Source organism: Fukomys damarensis, unplaced genomic scaffold (genome assembly GCF_012274545.1).
Source record: "Fukomys damarensis isolate Sample0158 unplaced genomic scaffold, DMR_v1.0_HiC HiC_scaffold_15, whole genome shotgun sequence".
NCBI classification, from domain to species: domain Eukaryota; kingdom Metazoa; phylum Chordata; class Mammalia; order Rodentia; family Bathyergidae; genus Fukomys; species Fukomys damarensis.
Genome location: NW_022900927.1, coordinates 22,957,394 through 22,976,787, shown reverse-complemented (window position 1 = coordinate 22,976,787; position 19,394 = coordinate 22,957,394). Strand labels below are relative to the sequence as shown.

General features: G+C 40.4%; 1 protein-coding gene across 8 annotated transcripts in view; it reads right to left on the bottom strand.

The window, feature by feature from the left end:
• Positions 1–19,394, bottom strand: part of Rbms2 (RNA binding motif single stranded interacting protein 2) — a 69,497-nt gene that overhangs the window by 36,765 nt on the left and 13,338 nt on the right. For 4 of the 8 annotated variants that reach the window (XR_784368.1, XM_010644663.1, XM_010644662.2 and 1 more), the window contains exon 1: positions 13,321–13,469. Coding sequence is in view for 3 of the 8 variants with exons in the window: in XM_010644663.1 (XP_010642965.1) it covers positions 13,321–13,386 (66 nt within the window). In the remaining 5 variants the exon portion in view is untranslated. Of the gene's footprint in view, positions 1–13,320; positions 13,470–14,657; positions 14,722–14,888; positions 15,150–19,394 lie in introns of those variants that run through there. The other 4 variants (XM_010644666.3, XM_010644665.2, XM_010644667.2 and 1 more) reach the window with 2 other exon arrangements.

The window sequence follows — 19,394 nt, the reverse complement described above, 5'->3', positions numbered from 1 at the left end:
ACAGCGAGTTCAAAAGGCCAGCCTAAACACAGCAAAACCCTGTCTCAAAAAGAGAGGGGCCAAGGATTTAGCTCAGTGGTGCCGCATTTGCCTTGCAAGTGCAAGGTCCCGAGTTTGATTTTTGGTACCAAAAATATATGTTTAGGGTCAGGGATTTAGCTCAGTGGTGCCACTCACTGCCTGCCTTTCAAGAGCAAGGTCCTAAGTTTGATCCCCAGTACCAAATAAAGTAAACAACAACAAAGAAAGAGGGTCTTGCTGTGTATTCCAGGCTGGCTTCAAACTCAGAGTAACCCTCCTATCTCTCAGTCTTTTGAGTGCCAGGATCACAGGTATGGGCAACATTGTCTGAACAAAGATGAGATCCTAAAATCCTTACAAAGGAAAGAAGGGTTAAGTCTCTAACAAAGGATCAGGAATCAAAATGGCACTACTCAGCTCAACAACAAGAGCACTGCTTTCAAATTCTGAGAAAAAAAAATACTCTTTAACCGATAATTATATATCCAATTACATGTTGGAGTAGATTAAACATTTTCAGACTTTTAAGTTATCAAAAAATTCCTTCCCTTGCATTTTGTCTCACACCACAACTAGGGGTTAAACACAAAGAGAATGGCTTGAGAACCAAGAATCCAATCTAGAGAGGAGGCAAGAAAATCGCTGGGACAGGGTGAAGGCAGACCCTCAGCCACGGTATGCACAGTGTGATTGGAACAAAGCAGGGCTGGGATCAGGGATCTCTGGGAGAGAGGCCTCCAACTGCTAAGAATGAAATCATAGGTGTTTGGATGCCCCAAGAGATTCGCACTTGTCAGAAAGTTTGAGGGAAGTGAAAAGTGCACAGAAAGGCAGCATCGTGTGCTGACTGGCAGACACCAACTTCACTGAGTGACAGCTTTGAGCCTTTGAGCAAGTCACCTACTGGCCTGTGCCTCAGGATCCCCCGATGCATAACGGAGATAATCATATTTACCTCACATGGTTTTAAGAAGGCTCACATGAGTTAAATTTTGTAAAGGGGGGCGGATTTAGCTCAGTGGTTCTACCATCTGCCTCTCAAGTGCAAGGACCTGAGTTCAATCCCTGGTACTGGAAAAAAAAAATTTTTTTTGCAAAGGGTTTAGAGCAGTACCTGGCATGTACAAATGCTACCTGCTTGTTAAATAAAGCTAAGAAACTTAGCAATAGCATCAAAATGAATTCATACTTAATAAGGTTACCCAAGATGAAAACTTGTGCTCGAAAACTGAAAAACACTCACTCTAGAAAGAAAAGACAATCTGTTCAACAATGAGCAAATGAAAGGATGTCCAACAGCATGAATCACTGGCAAATCAAACCCAAAAAGAAATACCACTTCACACCCATGACGACAGCACCATGGTTTAAACCTGTTCCCAAAGTTCATTGTTGGGAACCTAAGGCCAACTGCAGCAGTGTTGGGAGGTGAGATCTAGGACGAGGAGATCCGGTCCCAAGGGCTCTGTATTCACTAGTGTATTAATGACAACAGTGGCACATGATGCAATCCCAGCCGCTCAGGAGAATGAGGCAGGAGGTTTGCAAGTGTGAGGCCAGCCTGGGCAACTTAGCAAGATCCTGTCTTGTGCCCTGGTGTGGTGGCAACACGCCTTTAATCCCAGCACTTGGGAGGCTGAGGCAGGAGGATAGCCTTGCGTTTGAGGCCAGCCTGGGCTGCACAGTGAGTTCAAGGCCAGCCTGAACTGCTCAGCAAGACCCTGTCTTAAGAGAAAATAAAAGAAAAGAATACCCTGTCTTAAAGTAAAAATTAAGAAGGAGCAGGTCACAATGCTGTAATTCCAGCACTCTGGGTGGATGAAGCTGGGGAGGATCATGAGTTTGAGCCCACTCTAAGCAACTTAGTGACTTCACGAGACCCTGTCTCCAAATAAATCATAAAAATGGCTGGGGATATAGCCTAGTGTGAAGAAGGCCCTGGGTTCATTCCCCAGTACTACAAACAAATAAGTTTAAAAGTAAAAATAAATAAACAGGAGTGGGACTGTAACTCTGTGACAGAGCACTTGCCTACCATCCCGGAGCCTCTGGGCTCAAACACAACTATTATTTTTTTTTAAAAAAGGGTTCATGTGATTATCGAGGAAGTGTTTTATCATAAAGGTGAGCTAGAATTTTTTTTCCTTTTCCCTGAGTATTGGGGACTGAAATTTATTTACACTCCATCTCTTTCCCCTTTGTTTTGGAGTTATTTATTAATTTATTAATTTCTTTTTGGAACAGTCTCACTATGTAGTTCAGGTTGGCCTCAAACTTGCCACAATCCTCTTGCTTCAGCCTCCTGAGTGCTGGGATTACCCAGCTATTTATTTATTCATTTATTTATTTATTGTGTGGAGGAGTTTCTCACTGAGCTACATCTCTAGCCCTTTATTTATAAATTTTGAGACAAGGTCTTGCTAAGTTACTAAATTGTTTAGGCTCAGCTCAAACTTGCAAGCCTTCTGCCCAAGCTTCTTAAATAGCTGGGACTGCTGCATTACAAGCATGTACTACCGCACTAAGCAAAAGCAAGGGAATTCTGACATGTTACAGCATGGATAAAATTTGAGCATATTATGTGAGGTGAAATAAGCCACTGAAAAAAATACAAATACTGGAGTGGAAAAAGGGATCAAAATGATCACGATATAGCCAAGTGTGAGGTGCACGCCTGTAATCCCATCACTTGGGAGGCTGAGGCAGGACGATCAACCTCAGTTCGAAGCCAATCTGAACTACAGTGAGACCCTGTCTCAAAAAAAAAAAAAATCATGATATGATCTATGTATCAATTCCTCAAAATGAATGTAGATATAAATTTTGAGTAGAGAAAACATATACCAATTAAGACAACTACTGTATGATTCCACTTGGGCAAGGTACTTAGAATAGTTAAATTCACAGAGGCAGAAAGCAAAACAATTGTTGCCAGAGGCTGGAGGAAGGGGAGACTAGAGAAATGTTTAACGGATATAGAATTCCTACCTTGCAAGATGAACAGAGTTCTAGAGATTAGTTGCCCAAGGTAAATGTACTGAACTCTACTCTACTGTACACTTAAATGGCTATGTAAGTTTTACTTTATGTATTTTTGTGTTTGGTGCCAGGGATCGAACTTGAGACCTTGCACTTGCAAGGCACCACTGAGCTAAATCCTTGGCCCTACTTTATGTATATTTTGCCAAAATTAAAAACTAAAACTAAAGGTGGGCATGGTGGCACACACCTATAGGCCCAGCTACTCAGAATGCCAAGGCAAGAGGATGGTGAGGTCAAGAATTATCTGGACAACACAGGAAGACCCTGTCTCTTCAAAAAATAAAGATGAGGGTGTAGCTCAGAGGGAGAGCACACGATAAGAGTTCCTTAGTTCAAACCCCAGCAGGACATCTGGGATCAAAGCAGACTTTTACTTTGTTTTAAGAGGAGAGAAACTATAAACTTGTTTAAATGCAGACAGGAGTTAAAGATAATGAAATCTTTTTTCCATGGGTGATTTTAGTTCTGTTAACCTTAAAGATTATTTATTGTGTTCCAGGCATTCATAAAGAGTCCAACAGAGTAGACGCCAGTATTATGTCATTGGCTAGGAGGCTATGGGAGAAAAAGATGAATCAAAGTTGTGATGTTAAAGTTCTTGGACTGAGCATCTTTTTTTGGGGGATGGGTTGAGACAGGGTCTCACTGTGTAGTTGAGACTGACCTAGAACTCACTGTGCAGCCCAGGCTGGTCTGGAACTCACACTGATCCTCCTGCCTCAGCCTCCCGAGTGCTGGGATTACAGTCATGAGCCACCAAGCCCAGCCTTGGACTGAGCATCTTGAAGAATGAAGTTGCCACTTACTTGAGATGAAGATGACAATGGGCAATGAGGACAGTTTTGACAGAGCAGAGGGGAAGAGAGCAGGCAGGAGATCCGTTATAAATATGCTAACTTTAAAACATCTAAACGGAGATGTCAAATGTGATGTCAGACAGATGACCAGACTGGAAATAAAATTCTAAAGTTGCCACCAATCAGGTGACATTCCAAACTATCAGGCTGGATCATAAAGTTACGAGAAAGAAGTATAGACAGAAAAAAGGACTCAGGACTGAGTCTTGGGTTACTTCAGGGTTTAGAGGTCGGAGAAATAAGGAGGAACACTTTTAAAACTTTACAGGGTCCCACTAAGTTGCCCAGGCTGTGTGTCCTACCTCCCACATTGCCACACTAGTGACGAAACTTCTGACATGGGAACCTATGGGAACTATACCACAGCATCAGGAGAATGGATAAATTACGGTATATTTACAAAGTGAAATATTGTACCAAAAAGCAACTAAACCACAACTATGCACAACATGAATGAATCATAAAATTTACACGGTTGATGGCACGGTTAGGGGGCATCTGGGAGACTATGTACTGCAACACAACGGAGCTCAGTGATGAGAGCTTCCCCCGCATGTATGCAAGGGATGGGTTTGATCCCCAGTACTGTTAAAAAAGAGAAACGCTGGGCAAGGTAGCACACGCCTGTAATCCAAGCACTCGGAGGCTGAGGCAGGAGAATCGCTGCAAGTTTGAGGCCAGCCTGGGCTCCACAGTGAATTCAAGGCCAGCCCGCACTACAAAGTGAGACTCTGTCTCAAAAAATAAATAAGTAAGATAAATAAAAACAAAACAAAAAGACAACCTGACAGCAGGAAATACATTTGAGGTTCAAACCCCATCCGAGCCCTTATCAGCTGTGTGACTATTAAACTTCCTGCAACTCATTTTTCCTCATCTATAAAATGGGGGTAATAATGAAGTTATTATAAGAATTAAATGAAAATTAAATATATTTTTTAAGTATTAAGTGAAATAATACATAAGTATATGTTATATATGAAAAACTATATAGGTTTTTTTGTTTGCTTTTGTTTTTTTGAGACGAGGCCTCACTATGTAGCCCAGGCTGACCTTGAACTCACAATGCCGAAGCCTCTGGAGAGCTAGGATTATAGGCATGTGGCGCTACACCTAGCTATATTTTTAGTTATATAAAGCAGTTAGAACAATAAAAACAGGTGAATTAGTGTGACTGCTTGTTTGTGACAGGGTCTCACTGTGTAGTCCAGGCTAGCCTTCAACTCATACCAATCCTTCTGCCTCAGCCTCCCAAATGTGGGAAATACAGGATTACAGGCACGTGCTGTCCCACCCAGATTTAAATATGACTTTAAAACTGAGTTTTTAAAAAGCAATAGAGGGCAGGGAATTTAGCTCAGTGGTTCTGCCTCCTACCTTGCCAGTGCAACGTCCTGAGTTCAACACCCAGCCAAAAACAACACAACAGATGATAAATACAAAATGCAGCATAGTGATTACCTCATGGAAGGGGGCAATGGATGGGATGGGGAGAAACTCATAACTGTATGTAATTTATAGGCAATAATCCTAGTACTTTAGTTGGAACACGAATTCTTATGCTTTATAACTAAGATAGTCTTTATTAAACATTACATTAAAAATAATAGAAGAAAGACTAGGAAGAGCAAGTACATACAACTTTGTTTTTCATTCTTTTGGAGATAGGCTCTTGCTATGTAGTCCAGGTGAGCCTTGAAATCTCAATCCTCTTGTGGCAGCCACCCAAGGGCTGGGATTACAAGCATGTGCCACCTTGCCCAGCTTACAACTTTTGAATAAACAACTCTTTCCATGGGACACTTGCTAGAGGAGGAAGTGGTATCCAAAAAACGTTCTGAGGTTAGACACAGCTCAGTAGTACAGTACTTGCTTAGCATGTGCCAAGGCCCTGGGTTCAATCCCCAGCAACACAAGAGAGAAAATAAAAGTTTTCTTTTGTTTGATAAGAGAACTAACAGTTAATTTACATGCTGATATGCCACTATTATAAACATCACCAATGACAAAAACTACATTTAAATTCAGATCTAACTCCATCATGTTTTCAGGGTTTGTACAGAATACAATGTTGCCTTCCTTTCTTAACCTTGATTTAGTCTTTAAAGTTGACTTAGTCATTTTTATTAGGTTTATTTTTTACAGTACTGGGGATTGAACCCAACAACTTTACTCCAGCCCTTTTTATTTTGAGACAAAGTCTCCTTCAGTCACTAAGTTGCCCAGGCTGGGCTTGAACTCAAAATCCTCCTACTTAGCATCCAGAGTGCTAGGATTTCAGGCATGAGCTACAACACAGAGCTTTGTATTATTTGAGTATGTACTAAAGAAGCTTACAGTGCTATTTTGTCATTCTTCCTCTCTCTCTCTTTTTTTTTTTTTTTTTTTTTTTTTTTTTTTTGGTACCAGGGATTGAATTCAACCACACACTTGCAAGGCAAGTGGCAGCACCACTGAGCTAAATCCCTGGCCCTATTTTAGCTATTTTGGAAGATAAGAAACTGTGTAACACTGTCTCTACCCTTACACAGACTTTACACCCCAGTAATGAAGGTAAGACAGTTAATGATCTGATTCCAGAACAATGCGAAATTATACAGACACTAACAAAGATGTACAAAATGTAGGAGTTCAGAAAATAAGTCCTCTTTGGGTCTGGGAAATGGAGACATTAGGGGAATTTTTTTTTTTTTTAGTACTGGGGATTAAATCTAGGACCTTCACACTGAACTACATCCTAGTTATTTTTACACAGGATCTTGTTAAGTTGCCTAACCTGGGCTCTCGCTGGGGAGATCATTCTGCCTCGGCCTCCCAGGTATGCACCAGTATCATGAATTTTTTTCTTTTTTCCCTGCATACTGGAGTTGAACTACTGTGCTACCTCCACAGCCCTTTTGCACAGACTGGCTTGAACTTTCAGTCCTCCTACCTCAGTCTCCCAGAGTGCTGAGATCATAGAGGACACCACCATGCTAGGCAGTACTACTGAATTCTCGAAAGGCCACAATCATGCCTTAGTCCCAGGGCCTGCCAGGAATGTGGAAGAGTGAATGAACAAAAAGGCTGTTCCAGAAGCAAGCAACAACAAAAAGATCAGGGAGCTGGAGGGACACGAATATATATTTTGAGAATAAGTATTGGGTAACTGGTTATGATTCTCTTTACATTCAGCTCCCATATCTGCTACTTTTAAAATAATTTTATAATAAGTGTCTCAGGGCTGGGGATGTAGATCAGTGATAGAGTGCCTATTTTCCATACGTGGATTCCATCCCGAGAATCATCAAAAAAAAAAAAAAAAAAAAAAAAAAAACACTCCATTTATTCCAATTTTGGGGGGTTTGTTTGTTTGCTGTACTGGGTATTAAACTCAGGACCTCAAGCTTGCCAGGCAGGCACGGCACCACTGAGCTACATCCCTACCCCATCCCCAGCTTTTATCTCAATCTTCTTCCAGCTTTTCTCTCATTTTTCTGTTCCATCTTTTTTACTTCACTGATTTTAGTATATATGCTGCCAAAGCAAGCACGTAACTTTACTGAGACATAATTCATATCATGTGATCCATTCATATAAATTCAATATTTAAATCACAAAGTTGAGCGACCATAACCACAATCAATTTTAGAACATTTTCATTACTCCAAAAAGAAACTCAATATTCATTACCAGTTCATTACCACGTTCTCCCTAACCTTTTCCCCTACCCACGCCATTAATCTAATTTCTGTCTGTATAGATTTGTCTGTTCTGGACATTTCATATAAGCAGAATCATACAATATGTGGTTTTTATGATCAGCTTCTTTCACTAGTATAATGCTTTATTTTTGGTTTTGTTTTGCTATACTGATGATCAAACCCTGGGACTCGTACATGCTAGGCAAGTGCTCTACCACTGAGCTACATTCCCAGCCCTGGGATATTTTCAAGGTTCATTCACTTTGCACCACGTCTCAGTACTGTACTCCATTTCTTCCTACTGTTGAATAACATTCCTCTATATCTTATTTCTCCAACCATCAGCTAATAGAATTTTGGTTTGTTTCCACTTTGGAGATGCAATGAATGAGGCTGCTATGAATATTCACATGCAGGTTTTTGTGTGGACATGTTTTCATTTCTTCTTGGTATATATCTAAGAGTAGAATTCCTGGGTCCGTGTAACCTTTTGATGAACTGCCAAACTATTTTCTAAAGCAGCTGCACCATTTTTCATTGCCAGTAGCAGTGTTTAAGAGTTCCAATTACTCCACATTATTACTTTTGTACATTTATTTATTTATTTATTTGTTTGTTTGTTTGTTTGTTTGTTTATTTATGGTACCGGGGATTGAACCCAGGTCCTTGTGCTTGCAAGGCAGGCCACCGAACCGCTGAGCTAAATTCCCAGCCCCGTCCACATTATTACTTTTTAAAATTATTATTATAGCCATTTCAGTGGGTGTGAAGTGGGATCTCACTGGGTTTTTGATTTGCGTTTCCTTGGCAGCTAATGACATTAAGTATCTTTTCATTGCCCTACGAATCCTCTGGAGAAATAATCTCCTCAGATTAAATCTTTTCCCTATTTTTATTTTTATTTTTTTCCTATTTTTAAATCTTGGTTCTGTTCTTCACCTTAACCGAAGTTCTTAGTAGATTAGCCTCTACAAGTCATCTATACTTCCTTACCTTCTTTCACTCATCAAACTATTCCAATCTCATTTTTTGTGGGGGGGTAAAGGGGTTCAAACTCGGGACCTTGTGCTTGCAAGGCAGGTAGTCCAATCTCATTTTTGTTTCCTACTCCTCTGAAATTGCTTGTCAAAATCATTAACTACCTATATCCTAACAAAATCAATGGCTATTCTTCAGTTATCATCTTCCAGCATATAATTTTATGGTTTGCACATTTAATTTTTAATTCCAAATAATCACTTATTCTAATCTATTTCACTTTGTCCTGCTTTACCTTGTCCTGTTTTGTTTTCTATTTTATTGAACATTTTCCTATGAAATAAGAAATGCATCTGGGCATGGTGGTGTACTCTGGGAGGCTGAGGCAGGAGGATCACTGTGAGATTAAAGTAGCCTAGGCTAGTGAGTTCAAGGTCAGCTTGTGCTACATGGCAAGACCCTGTCTCCAAAAAAAGTAAGCCAACAAAGAGAATATCCAGAGAAGTGCAATTTATACAACTGGTGAGCAGAGTGAATACAACAGAATCAATAGGAGCGTGGGGAGTAAGATGGGGAAGATAAGGAAGTACTGGCTAGACAGTAGGTTTTGGACTCGGGATTCAGATATTTTCAGCAGATAATACACAATCATTAAAGTTTTTATACAACAAATAATCTGCGGTAGGCTGCTACAGGTTGTTCTGTAGCAGGTATAAAATTATGTGTGGGCAAGGGCTAAGTGTTAGAAAAATAGGAGGCAATGACACATGTAGGATGTTCATTATAGTAGTAAAGACAGGCTGGGTTCAGTGGCACACTTGCATAATCCCTGCTACTCAGAAGGCTGAGGCAGGAGGATCGAAAATTTGAGGGCAGCATGGGCAAATTAGTGAGACTGTCTCAAATTTTAATAATTAAAAGGCTGGGGATATAGCCCAGTGGTAGAGTACCAGTACTTGGGGGGGAAAAAACGTGAAAAATAGTCAAAATTGAGAACATAAAATAGCTAAAAATGGGAAGGTAGGATCAATGTTAATATATTATCACTAAACTTCAACCATTTGAGTTAACTTATTATGAATAACAGAACTAATAGCTATTCTAAACTGGGCAGAAAGCTTGAGGCAAGAGGATCCCCTGTGTTCGGGAATTCAAGGCCAGGCTGGGCAACATAGTAGGATCTCATCTCAAAAAAAAAAAAAAAAAAAAAAAAAAAAAAAAAAATGCTGACCCAAGAAGAGATTTTATACTTAAGTGTTCTTAGTATTCCGTTTTATTACATTTTATTTGCTGGAAACTAGATAGAAGTGTAATAAATACACACAGAAATTCTCTCATATGTATGAACGATTACAGTGTCATCTCCTGCACTCCTCTTTCCTAAGCAGCACCTTTGACAATCTTAGGTAACTGAAGCTTCTCAAAGAGTAACGATCTGGTGGTACCTGGTGGTCAGTCCTACTTTCATCACTGCCTCAGCCCCCACAGGTCTTCACTATATTAATGGCAAGAAAAACTGGAAATCTATGTAAAATAGGTGGGAAAGACGAACTCTCCCAAGTCAAACTCTGCCCCTTTTCTTTTTTCCAAAGGAAATGGTTGTTGATGCTATGAGGAGTTAAACTGTAATAACACATGCCAGGGAGATGATGTCAGGGAAGGCATGGGAAGGCCCTTTCCAAGTATGAAATTCCTTTTCAGTCCCAAATGTTTCCTCTTTCAGTCTCACCTACACTCAATCTCACTACCGAGGCAATTCCTCCAAATATTTCAGAAACAAAGCTGAGACCATAGAATTAATCTTTCTGTGTCAGCCTTTTTATTAACTAACCAAGAGTAACCGAAGGCCAATAGAACTAATATTTCTTAGAAGTACCTTAAATTATTGTGGAGAATTCCTTTTTTAAACCCATATTTCCCTCTTCTGTAGCTATTTTCATTCCAAAGAAATGAATGGAAATTTAACACTACATCCCAAGAAAGAGTCTGTCTTTATTAGGCATTATACATTTGTTGACTGCATTCCTATATTTATCACCAGCCAAAAAAAGAATTAGAAAACTAGGATCATCACGAGCCTCTCAGCATCTTTCCCCAGATGTGAAGTATATATTTCAAAGTGAAATATTCCTACTTTTTAAAGTAAATAAAATTAATATACTTTAATATAAGCAAGTCACAATAGTGGAGTACAGTTTTTCTAACATGTCACCAGCAATTATTTTTTATCCCCAAAACTAGAGGGAATTTACAGCCAACAGTAAATTTTGAAGTAAAAATTCTCCTTAAAGAAAGTAGCAGATATTTTGATTGTTTTATTTTAGTTTCCCCCTAAGGGGAAAGATGATGCTGAGGATCGAATCCACAGCCTGGTGCATACTAAGCACAAGCTCTACCACTAAGCTACACCTCCAGCTCTATTTCCATTTTTTAAACATTTTGGACAGATCCAAGATTGTTATTACACAGATTTGTTCTACTTGAGAAACGGAGATCTTTTTTCAGAATGCGTGCGTGCGTGTGTGTGTGTGTGTGTGTGTGTGTGCATGTGTGTGTCTGTAGGGACTGAAGAGCGGCCTTTATACTGAGCTACTTCCCCAGCCCTTTTTATTTTTAATTTTAAAACACAGTCTTGCTAAGTGGATAAACTGCTAGAAGGCTGAAACTGAGATCACAATAGAAATGGCAAATTAGCTACTGTTACAATTAAAACTCCATCTTGGCATTTTAAAAAAGCTTGTAAGGGCACAGGTACAAAACTATTACTAGTCATTGTCCCTGAGGAGTAGGATCTGAGTAAAGAACTACAGAACGCAAAGGGAACTTCATTTTCTACACTTCTTTATGCTTAATTTTTAAAAACTGCTATATCTTACATTTATCACTAAAAAACTAATGGAAGTCATTTAAAAATTTTAGCCTTAGGTTTAAAAATGCACAAATTACATACATAATTACATTCAAAATACTCTTCTCCAGAGAAACAAATAGATTAAGTCCTTTGTGTCAATGTCAAAACAAAGAACATTGCAATAATGCATTCCAGCCTGTGTACACACACGGGTCACATACACAGCCACAGAGCGATGCATATACACAGCATCCTCAGATGTAATACTGACCTATAAGAACTCAAAGAATCCTTAATATACCAGTACTTTTATATCTACTTCCTCTCTTACCCTACCTATTGCTCCCAACATTTCCAGAATTGCTTCTCAAACTTTACAAGCTATGAGGAAAATATATGAGACTTGAATCCAAATCTACAGCCGTATCATTCATCCCTGATACTGTACTAGATTTAGAGGTTGGTTCAGTGCTTCCCATACTGAGAGAGGTGAGGAAGTAGAAAGCTGAGAAAAGAGATTTTTAGGTATTTTCAAATACATGAAACCCCAAAATAGGGAAAAACTAATCTGGAAGATTTGTTTTACTTTATTTTAATGGGTTCTGGGTCTAAGAAAGCTAGAGGGAAACAATAAAGAAGGGAACCTATATGGTACAGTAACCTAGATTTGAAGAGTAAAGAGAGATCAAATAGTCCCCTTTCAAATATAAAAATATAACGTATAATATATAATGTGATAATATATACACTATATTTGATAGGGGATATCAGTGCAAGTACATATATACACATATTAATAACCAACAAATATATATATATGAATCTTTAGTCCTTAAGGATATGGAAAGAAGAGCATGCAAGCTAACATCCATAAACTAACACTAACTGGTGTTGTGGGTCTGTACACATTCACCCACTGCCCTGGTCTGATGCTTCTACTTAAATCGACCTGTAATGGTCTCTTCAGGCACATGGGAAATTGGCAGAAATCTTTCCTACCCTCTAACATTCCATTACATTAAAAAAAAAAATCCCTAAATATATATAACATGTTTTTTCTTCAAAGAACAGCTCTAATACCCACAGAGTGAACTGAGTCCTCACGCTACAGCACAAAGTTCCTCTTCGTCAGGATTTTGTGTTCTGAAATGCCAAAAACCTTCCACAGATAACGCCTGGCGAATGGGGACAGGACTGTCCATCTCTCCCTAGTCTGTCCATGTGCCCACCACAGGACAACCTTCTGGCAGCCACTCCAAGGGTCCCTGCTAAGCCTGGCGGTCTGCAGAGCTCTGAGTATCAGCTCAAAAGCAAGACCCAAAGAACCACGGAGCTTTCAGCCTTATCCCCAAGCCTGTCCCCTCTCAGGGCAGGACAGGGTGTGCTCAGTCCCAAGGAGCACACGAAGGTCCTAAGGAGCCTCGAGCTTTCACTGCCTACCCGATTCCAGCTATCTGTAGAAGGTGCTACAGACAGGAAGGAGGGTAGGGTAAGGGAGAATGCAAGCAGTTAATGAAGAAGACAAAATAATCTTTGGGGCGGGTGGGCCAGGAGACAGGGTCGGAGATGATACATTATCCCCATGGAGATGAGGACATCAGCAGGAAGTCAAACTAACTTCATTTCAAAGGATAACAAACTCGCAAGTTTGATTTGTTGTTAATTCCCCTGCCTTCTCGGGCCTCACAAAAGGAGACTGTAAATTCCTTTAACTCCAGAGCCAGGTGAGAAAAAGCACCAAAAGAAGTGGTGAAAAGGGAGAGGCACTGAGACAGGAGGGGAAGAGAGGAATCTGGTTCCCCTCTTAAAGGAGAATCTGAAAACCAAGGGCACTCCCGGATCCCCAGAAAAGGAAGTAACCGGATTCCCAAAAAAGCCGTTTCTCTACCTTCTTGTTGTTCTTGTTATAGCCAAAAGTCGAAATCCCAGGCCTGGAAGTCACTGATAGCAGCATTTTCTCTTTAATGTTAGGAAGCTGAGAGAGAGGAGGAGAAGGAAAGGGAGGGGGAAAAGGAAGGGAGAGGGGGAGAGGGAGAGAGGGAGGGAGGAAAAGAGGGAGGGAAAGGGAGAGGGAGGGGAGAGGAGAAAGGGGAGAAAGGAGCAAGAGAGAGAGGGAGAGAGAGGGAGAGGGAGAGAGAGAGGAGAGAGAGAGACGGGAGGGGGGCCCGAGGGGAAGAAAGAGCTGGGGCTGCTCCTCTACGTCACTGAGAGAAGTTAACCCAGAGTCTGAACTGCTCAGAGGTGCCTCCACTGGGTCCTAATGCCCCAAGTGTTTCGCTTGTTTGTTTTCCATAGGCTCAGTAGTTACAGCAAGAAAGAAGAGATCTTAGGTCTAACCCTTTTCAAACTCCTATCCTTTCTTCTATGAACAAGTTCTAATTCTCATGAGAAAACAATGAAGTTTTCCCTTTTCCCTTAGATTTCAGCTGTAAACATTACATTAAAGGGACCACTGAGACACTGCTTTAAAGAAGGTATGAAGAAAACCATACTGATGTAGAGTATGTAAGATGAGCTCAAGGCGTCCCCTATTTTATATTTAGGATATGAATATATATATATATATATGAATGATTAAACCCAGGGCCGCCTTTGCACTGAGCTATAGCCACAGCCCTTTTTTAAAGTTTTGAGACAGGGATTCACTGTTATTCAGGCTGGGCTTCTTGAACTTAGGATCCTCCTGCTTCTGCCTCCCAGAGTACTGGGATTACAAGTATGTGCTACTATGCCGGTTTATTAGGTGATCTTAATGAGCTAAAAAGGAATGCAGGACCACACCAAAGAACAGAGAGCCAGGCGTGGTGGTGTATGCCTGTAACCCCAGCACTTGGGAGGCTGAGGCAGGAGGATCACTGTGAGTTCGAGACCAGCCTGGGCTGCATAGTGAGTTCCAGGTAAGGCTCAACTATATAGTGAGACCCTGTCTGAAAAAAAAACAAAGCAAAACAAAAAGAACAGAGAAAATAAGAGTATGGGAAATAACTAATTTCAGACCCTCAGACAGCTGTGTTTCTCCCAGGTTACACTGATTGATACCCGACACTCCTGTTCCAGATGCTCCCAGGAAGGAGGGTATGCTTAGGAAGGCATCAGACTAGCTTACACAGTGGGCCTCGGGGCCTACGGTTTCTTTAAAAGTTTGAAGCTACATTATTTTACTCTTTATCCTACTATTGCTTAGGCTTTCAAATCCATAAAGCTGAAATAAGTATAGAAACTCACCAAACCTGGGATTTATTTCCAAACTGAGGTTCGCAGAGTTGGGATGTCTTGCATCAAGTTGTCTCTGAGATGAAAAAAAAAAACAAAAACATATCTATATATCTATATATCTATATAGATATAGATATAGATAATAAAAGCATATGCTTCACAGAGAAAAAATACATACAATTTCTTAGGAAAAACATAATTTAAGAATCAAGAACCTAACATCGTAGCAACAACACTCACCTCTAGTAGTTAAAAAGAAATGCCCTTGATGGAGAAACTTGCAGAAAACCAAAACCTTCAGAATGAAGGAATCCTGCTCCTCCAAGTAGAACAGGGATGGAGACTAAGAACCTGCAAATCCTTTCACAAGGTCATCTTGCTGCCATACAAGTATTCTCCAGACAAAAATTAACCCTGTCTGCTTTGTATACTAAACATGAAGCCCACACCCTCCCTTAAATGAAGTCCTGGCCTCTAGTCTGGCTCTTCTGCCCCTTCTTTGCTATGATAACAGGACAGACAGGGCTCGCATTCTGCAGAGTAAATATGCATGTACACAGCCACCCCCAATCTCTAACTTTTCCTATCCAAGGGGACAGGAAGTGCCTGCTCAGCTCAAGGGACACAGGAAGGGTGGGAACAGCTTCAATGGGGGAATTGCAACTGAGATTGGAAACAGTAGCCAAATACAGTAAATAAATAAATAACAGTATCTCTTAGTGTGCCCTGTTTTTTTTTTAAAGTCCCTTTTCTATCCTCGGGGACTTTCATTCATTACATATCAATTTGTCCTTGGTTGATGTCTTCTCTCTTGGCCTAAAGATATGCAGAAGGCTTACTCTGGAAGGTCTGATTCATAAGGGCAGTCTAACTTGATTTTTTTAAAAATTCTAATATAGGACCAGGGATTTAGCTCAGTGGTTCTGTCACCTGCCTTGCAGGCTCAAGGACCCAAGTTTGAGCCCTGGTACCAAAAAATTAAAAATTCTAATATGTAATTTTCCTAGCATATGTGAGGCCCTGGTTTCAAGCACCACAAAAACACCTCATTTTTCTGACAGCTGAATATTTTTTAATAATAGTCATCCTAAAGATGATTTGAAATGGTATCTTACTGTGGCCATTTGTTTTATTTTCTGGTATATTGGCAATTTAGAGCTGCATATATTCCTGTAATACTGTGATGTTATAATCCCAACTTCTTGGGAGGCTGAGGCAAGAAGACTGCAAATTTGAGCCCAGCCTGAGCAACAGAACTCTCTCTTTTTTTTTTTTTTTTTTTTAGACAGAGACTTGTTTTGTAGTCCAGACCACCCTTGAACTTGCTACGCAGCTCAGGCAGTCCTCCCAATCCTGTCTCAGCTTCTGAGACACCAGGCTTCAAATACTTTGTGTGTGGGGAGAGGGTAAGAATATCTGATATTTACTCTCTCGGTATTTCTGAAATGTACTAAATACTATATAAACTATATTCACCATGTTGTGCAATAGATCGTAAAAAAAAATTCTTACTCTTGAGATTTTGTAGTATTTGACCATCACCTTCCTTTATCTTTCCCTCTATGGGCTGGGGATTTAGCTCAGTGGTTCTGCTGCCTGCCTTGAAAGCACAAGGTCCCAAATTCAATCCCAGAACCAAAAATAAATAAATAAATAAATCTATCTTTCCCTCCTACCCTCTATAACTACTCTATTCTGTTTCTATGAGTTTATTTTAGATGCCACCTATGAGAACATGTAGTATTTTTCTTTCAATGTCTAGCTTATTTTACTTAGCACAATGTTCTCAAATTCCATCTACATAGTTGCAAAATGATAAATACATATCAATCAAATTTCAATTTTATTTTTGGCATATTAGGGGCTGAACCCAGGGTGTTTTCACTAAGCTACATCCCCAGCTCTTTTTCCTTTTTTTCTAGACACAGTCTTTTTAAGTCACCCACATAGGGCTTGAATTTGCAATGCTCCTGCCTCAGCCTCTCAGAGTGCTGGGATTACAGATGTAAGCCACTGAGCCCCATTTATATCATATTATTTTATCCATTCACTGTTAGCCATTTTAGGTTGATTCCATTTTGTTGATTGTGAACAGAGACACAATAAATGCAAATGCAAACATCTCTTCAACAAACTTAAATTTTTGCTTTTAAGACAGAGTCTTGCTGAATAGTTCAGGCTGACCAAGAACTTACTACATAGCCCAGGCTGGCCTCAAACTCACAGTGATCCTCCTGTTTCAACCTCCAGAGCGCTGGAATTACAGGTGTGTGCCACCACCCAAGCCCAGCAATTTTAAATTTTTGTAGTTTAACAGAACCAGGTATGGTGGTACACACCTATAATCCCAGCACTGTAGGAGGCTGAGGCAAGAGGATCAAAAGTTCTAGCCCAGGGCCAGGGATTTAGCTCAGTGGCACCACGCCTGCCTGGGAAGTAGAAGGTCCTGAGTTCAATCCCTGTACCAAAAAAAAAAAAAAAAAAAAAAAGTTGCAGCCAGGCCTGGGCAATTTAGTGAGACAGTGTCTAAAAAAATAAAAAGGGGATGGGTGGCTCAGGCAAGGTGGTTCATGTTTGTAATCTCAGCACCTGGGAGGCTGAGGCAGGAAGATGGTTGCAAATCTGAGGCCAGCCTGGGCTACACAGTGAGTCTGAGGCTACCCTGAACCACACAGCAAAACCTTGTCTCAAAAGCCAAACCAGAGGCCCTGGGATTTAGCTCACTGGCACAGGGCCTACCTCACATGCACAAGGTCCTGAGTTGGGTGGGAAGGACTGGGGATGTGGCTCAGAAATCAAAGACCCTGAGTTCAATCCCCAGTAACACAAAAATAAACAAATAAATAAAAAGAGTGAAATAAAAAGGAATGTAGTTTTACACCAGTGCTGCAAAACAAAGTACATATCGATGGATATCACACTGTTTTGATATATGTATACATTGGGTAATTTTTTTTTTCAGTACTAAGGATTTAATCCAGGGCCTTCCAACTGAGCTACATTCCCATCCTTGTTGCTGTTTTCTGTTTTTGTTTTTATCTTGTTTTTGGTACTGGGAATCAAACTCAGGACCTTGCTTGGCTTGCCAGGCAGGCAGCTAAACCACTGAGCTAAATCCCTGGGCCCCTTGTTGTTGCTTTTTAAACAGGTTCTCACTAAAATGTCCAGATTGGCCTCCAATTTACAATCCTCTGGCATCAGACTCCTGAGTATCTCGGATTACAGGCCTGTACCACCATCCCCAGCTAAATCAATTATATTATTCTTTAAACAAACCAGGCGTGGCAGCGCATGCCTGTAACCCCAGCCCTCAGGAGGCTGAGGCAGGAGGACTGCTGCAAGTTTGAGGCCATGCTAGCTATATAATGAGATCAAGATCAGCTTGAACTACATAGTGAGACCCTGTCTCAAAAAAAATCTATCCTTAAATATTTATCATTTCTTTCCAATAAAAACATTCATAATCCTTTCTTTTGTTTTTTAAAGATATTGCCATAGGAGAAAGGAAACATAAAATGATGATGTATTATATACTGTATATGTACTAACGCCCCACGATAAACGTACTTTATACATATACTAATAAAAGTAAAAACTAAACCAATAGCACGCCTCATGAACAAGAGAAAACAATCCTAAAATTCTTTTGGAATCAGAAGAGACCTAGAACAGCAAAAGCAATTTTGGGCAACAAAGGCAAGGCAGGAAGCATCACAATCCCCAACATGAAATTATACTACTAAGCTATGGTGATAAAGAGAGCAAAAAAACCAGAACCGAGGATCAATGGAACAGAATAGAGGATGCAGAAACAACTCCAAATACGTTCAGCCACCTTATCTTTGACAAAGGAGCCAAACATCTTCACTGGAAAAAAGATAGCCTTATTAATAAATGGTTCTGGGAAGCCAGGCATGGTGGTGCACACCTATAATCCCAGCACTGGGGAAGCTGAGACAGGAGAACCACTGTGAGTTCCAGACCAGCCTAAATTCCAGGTCAGTCTCAACTACATAGTGAGACCCTGTCTCAAAAAAACAAAACAAACAAAATGAACAAATAAATAAAACAGTTTAAACCACAGGTTTGTTTTGGATTTTGGAGATCTCCCTATTTAGTACAGTGTAGTTCGGGTTGGTCTTGAGCTTTCTATGTAGCACAGGCTGACCTCCAACTCACCTGCCTCAGCCTCCTGCGTGCTGGGATTACTGTCATGCATCATCATGCTAGGCAAAACCATAGATTTTGTTTTGTTTTGTTTTGCTTTGGGGTTTGTTTTTTTGTTTTGTTTTGTTTTGTTTTTTGAGACAGGGTCTCACTATGTAGACCAGGCTGGCTGGCCCTGAACTCACTACGTAGCCCATGATGGCCTTAATCTCATGTCCACCCTTCTACCTCAGCCTCCTGAATGCTGGATAACAGGTATGCACCACCACACTTGGTGAAAACCATGGGTTTGAGAGAAAGGCAGACTCAAATTCAAATCCTAAAACCACTGTTACCATTTATGTGACTTTAGGCCAAGTTATTTAACTTCTCATTCACTCAGGTGAACATGGAGATAGTATCTATTTTATTAGCCTTTGGAAGCACATCTAAGTCAGAACTGCTCCAGTCCCATTTCTCAGGAGCTCAGTGACACACAGAATTACCTCAAATTTCTGAACTTTACTTTTATCATCTGTAAAATGGATTAGTGATCTATTATGTGTGTGTGTGTGTGTGTGTGTGTGTGTGTGTGTGTGT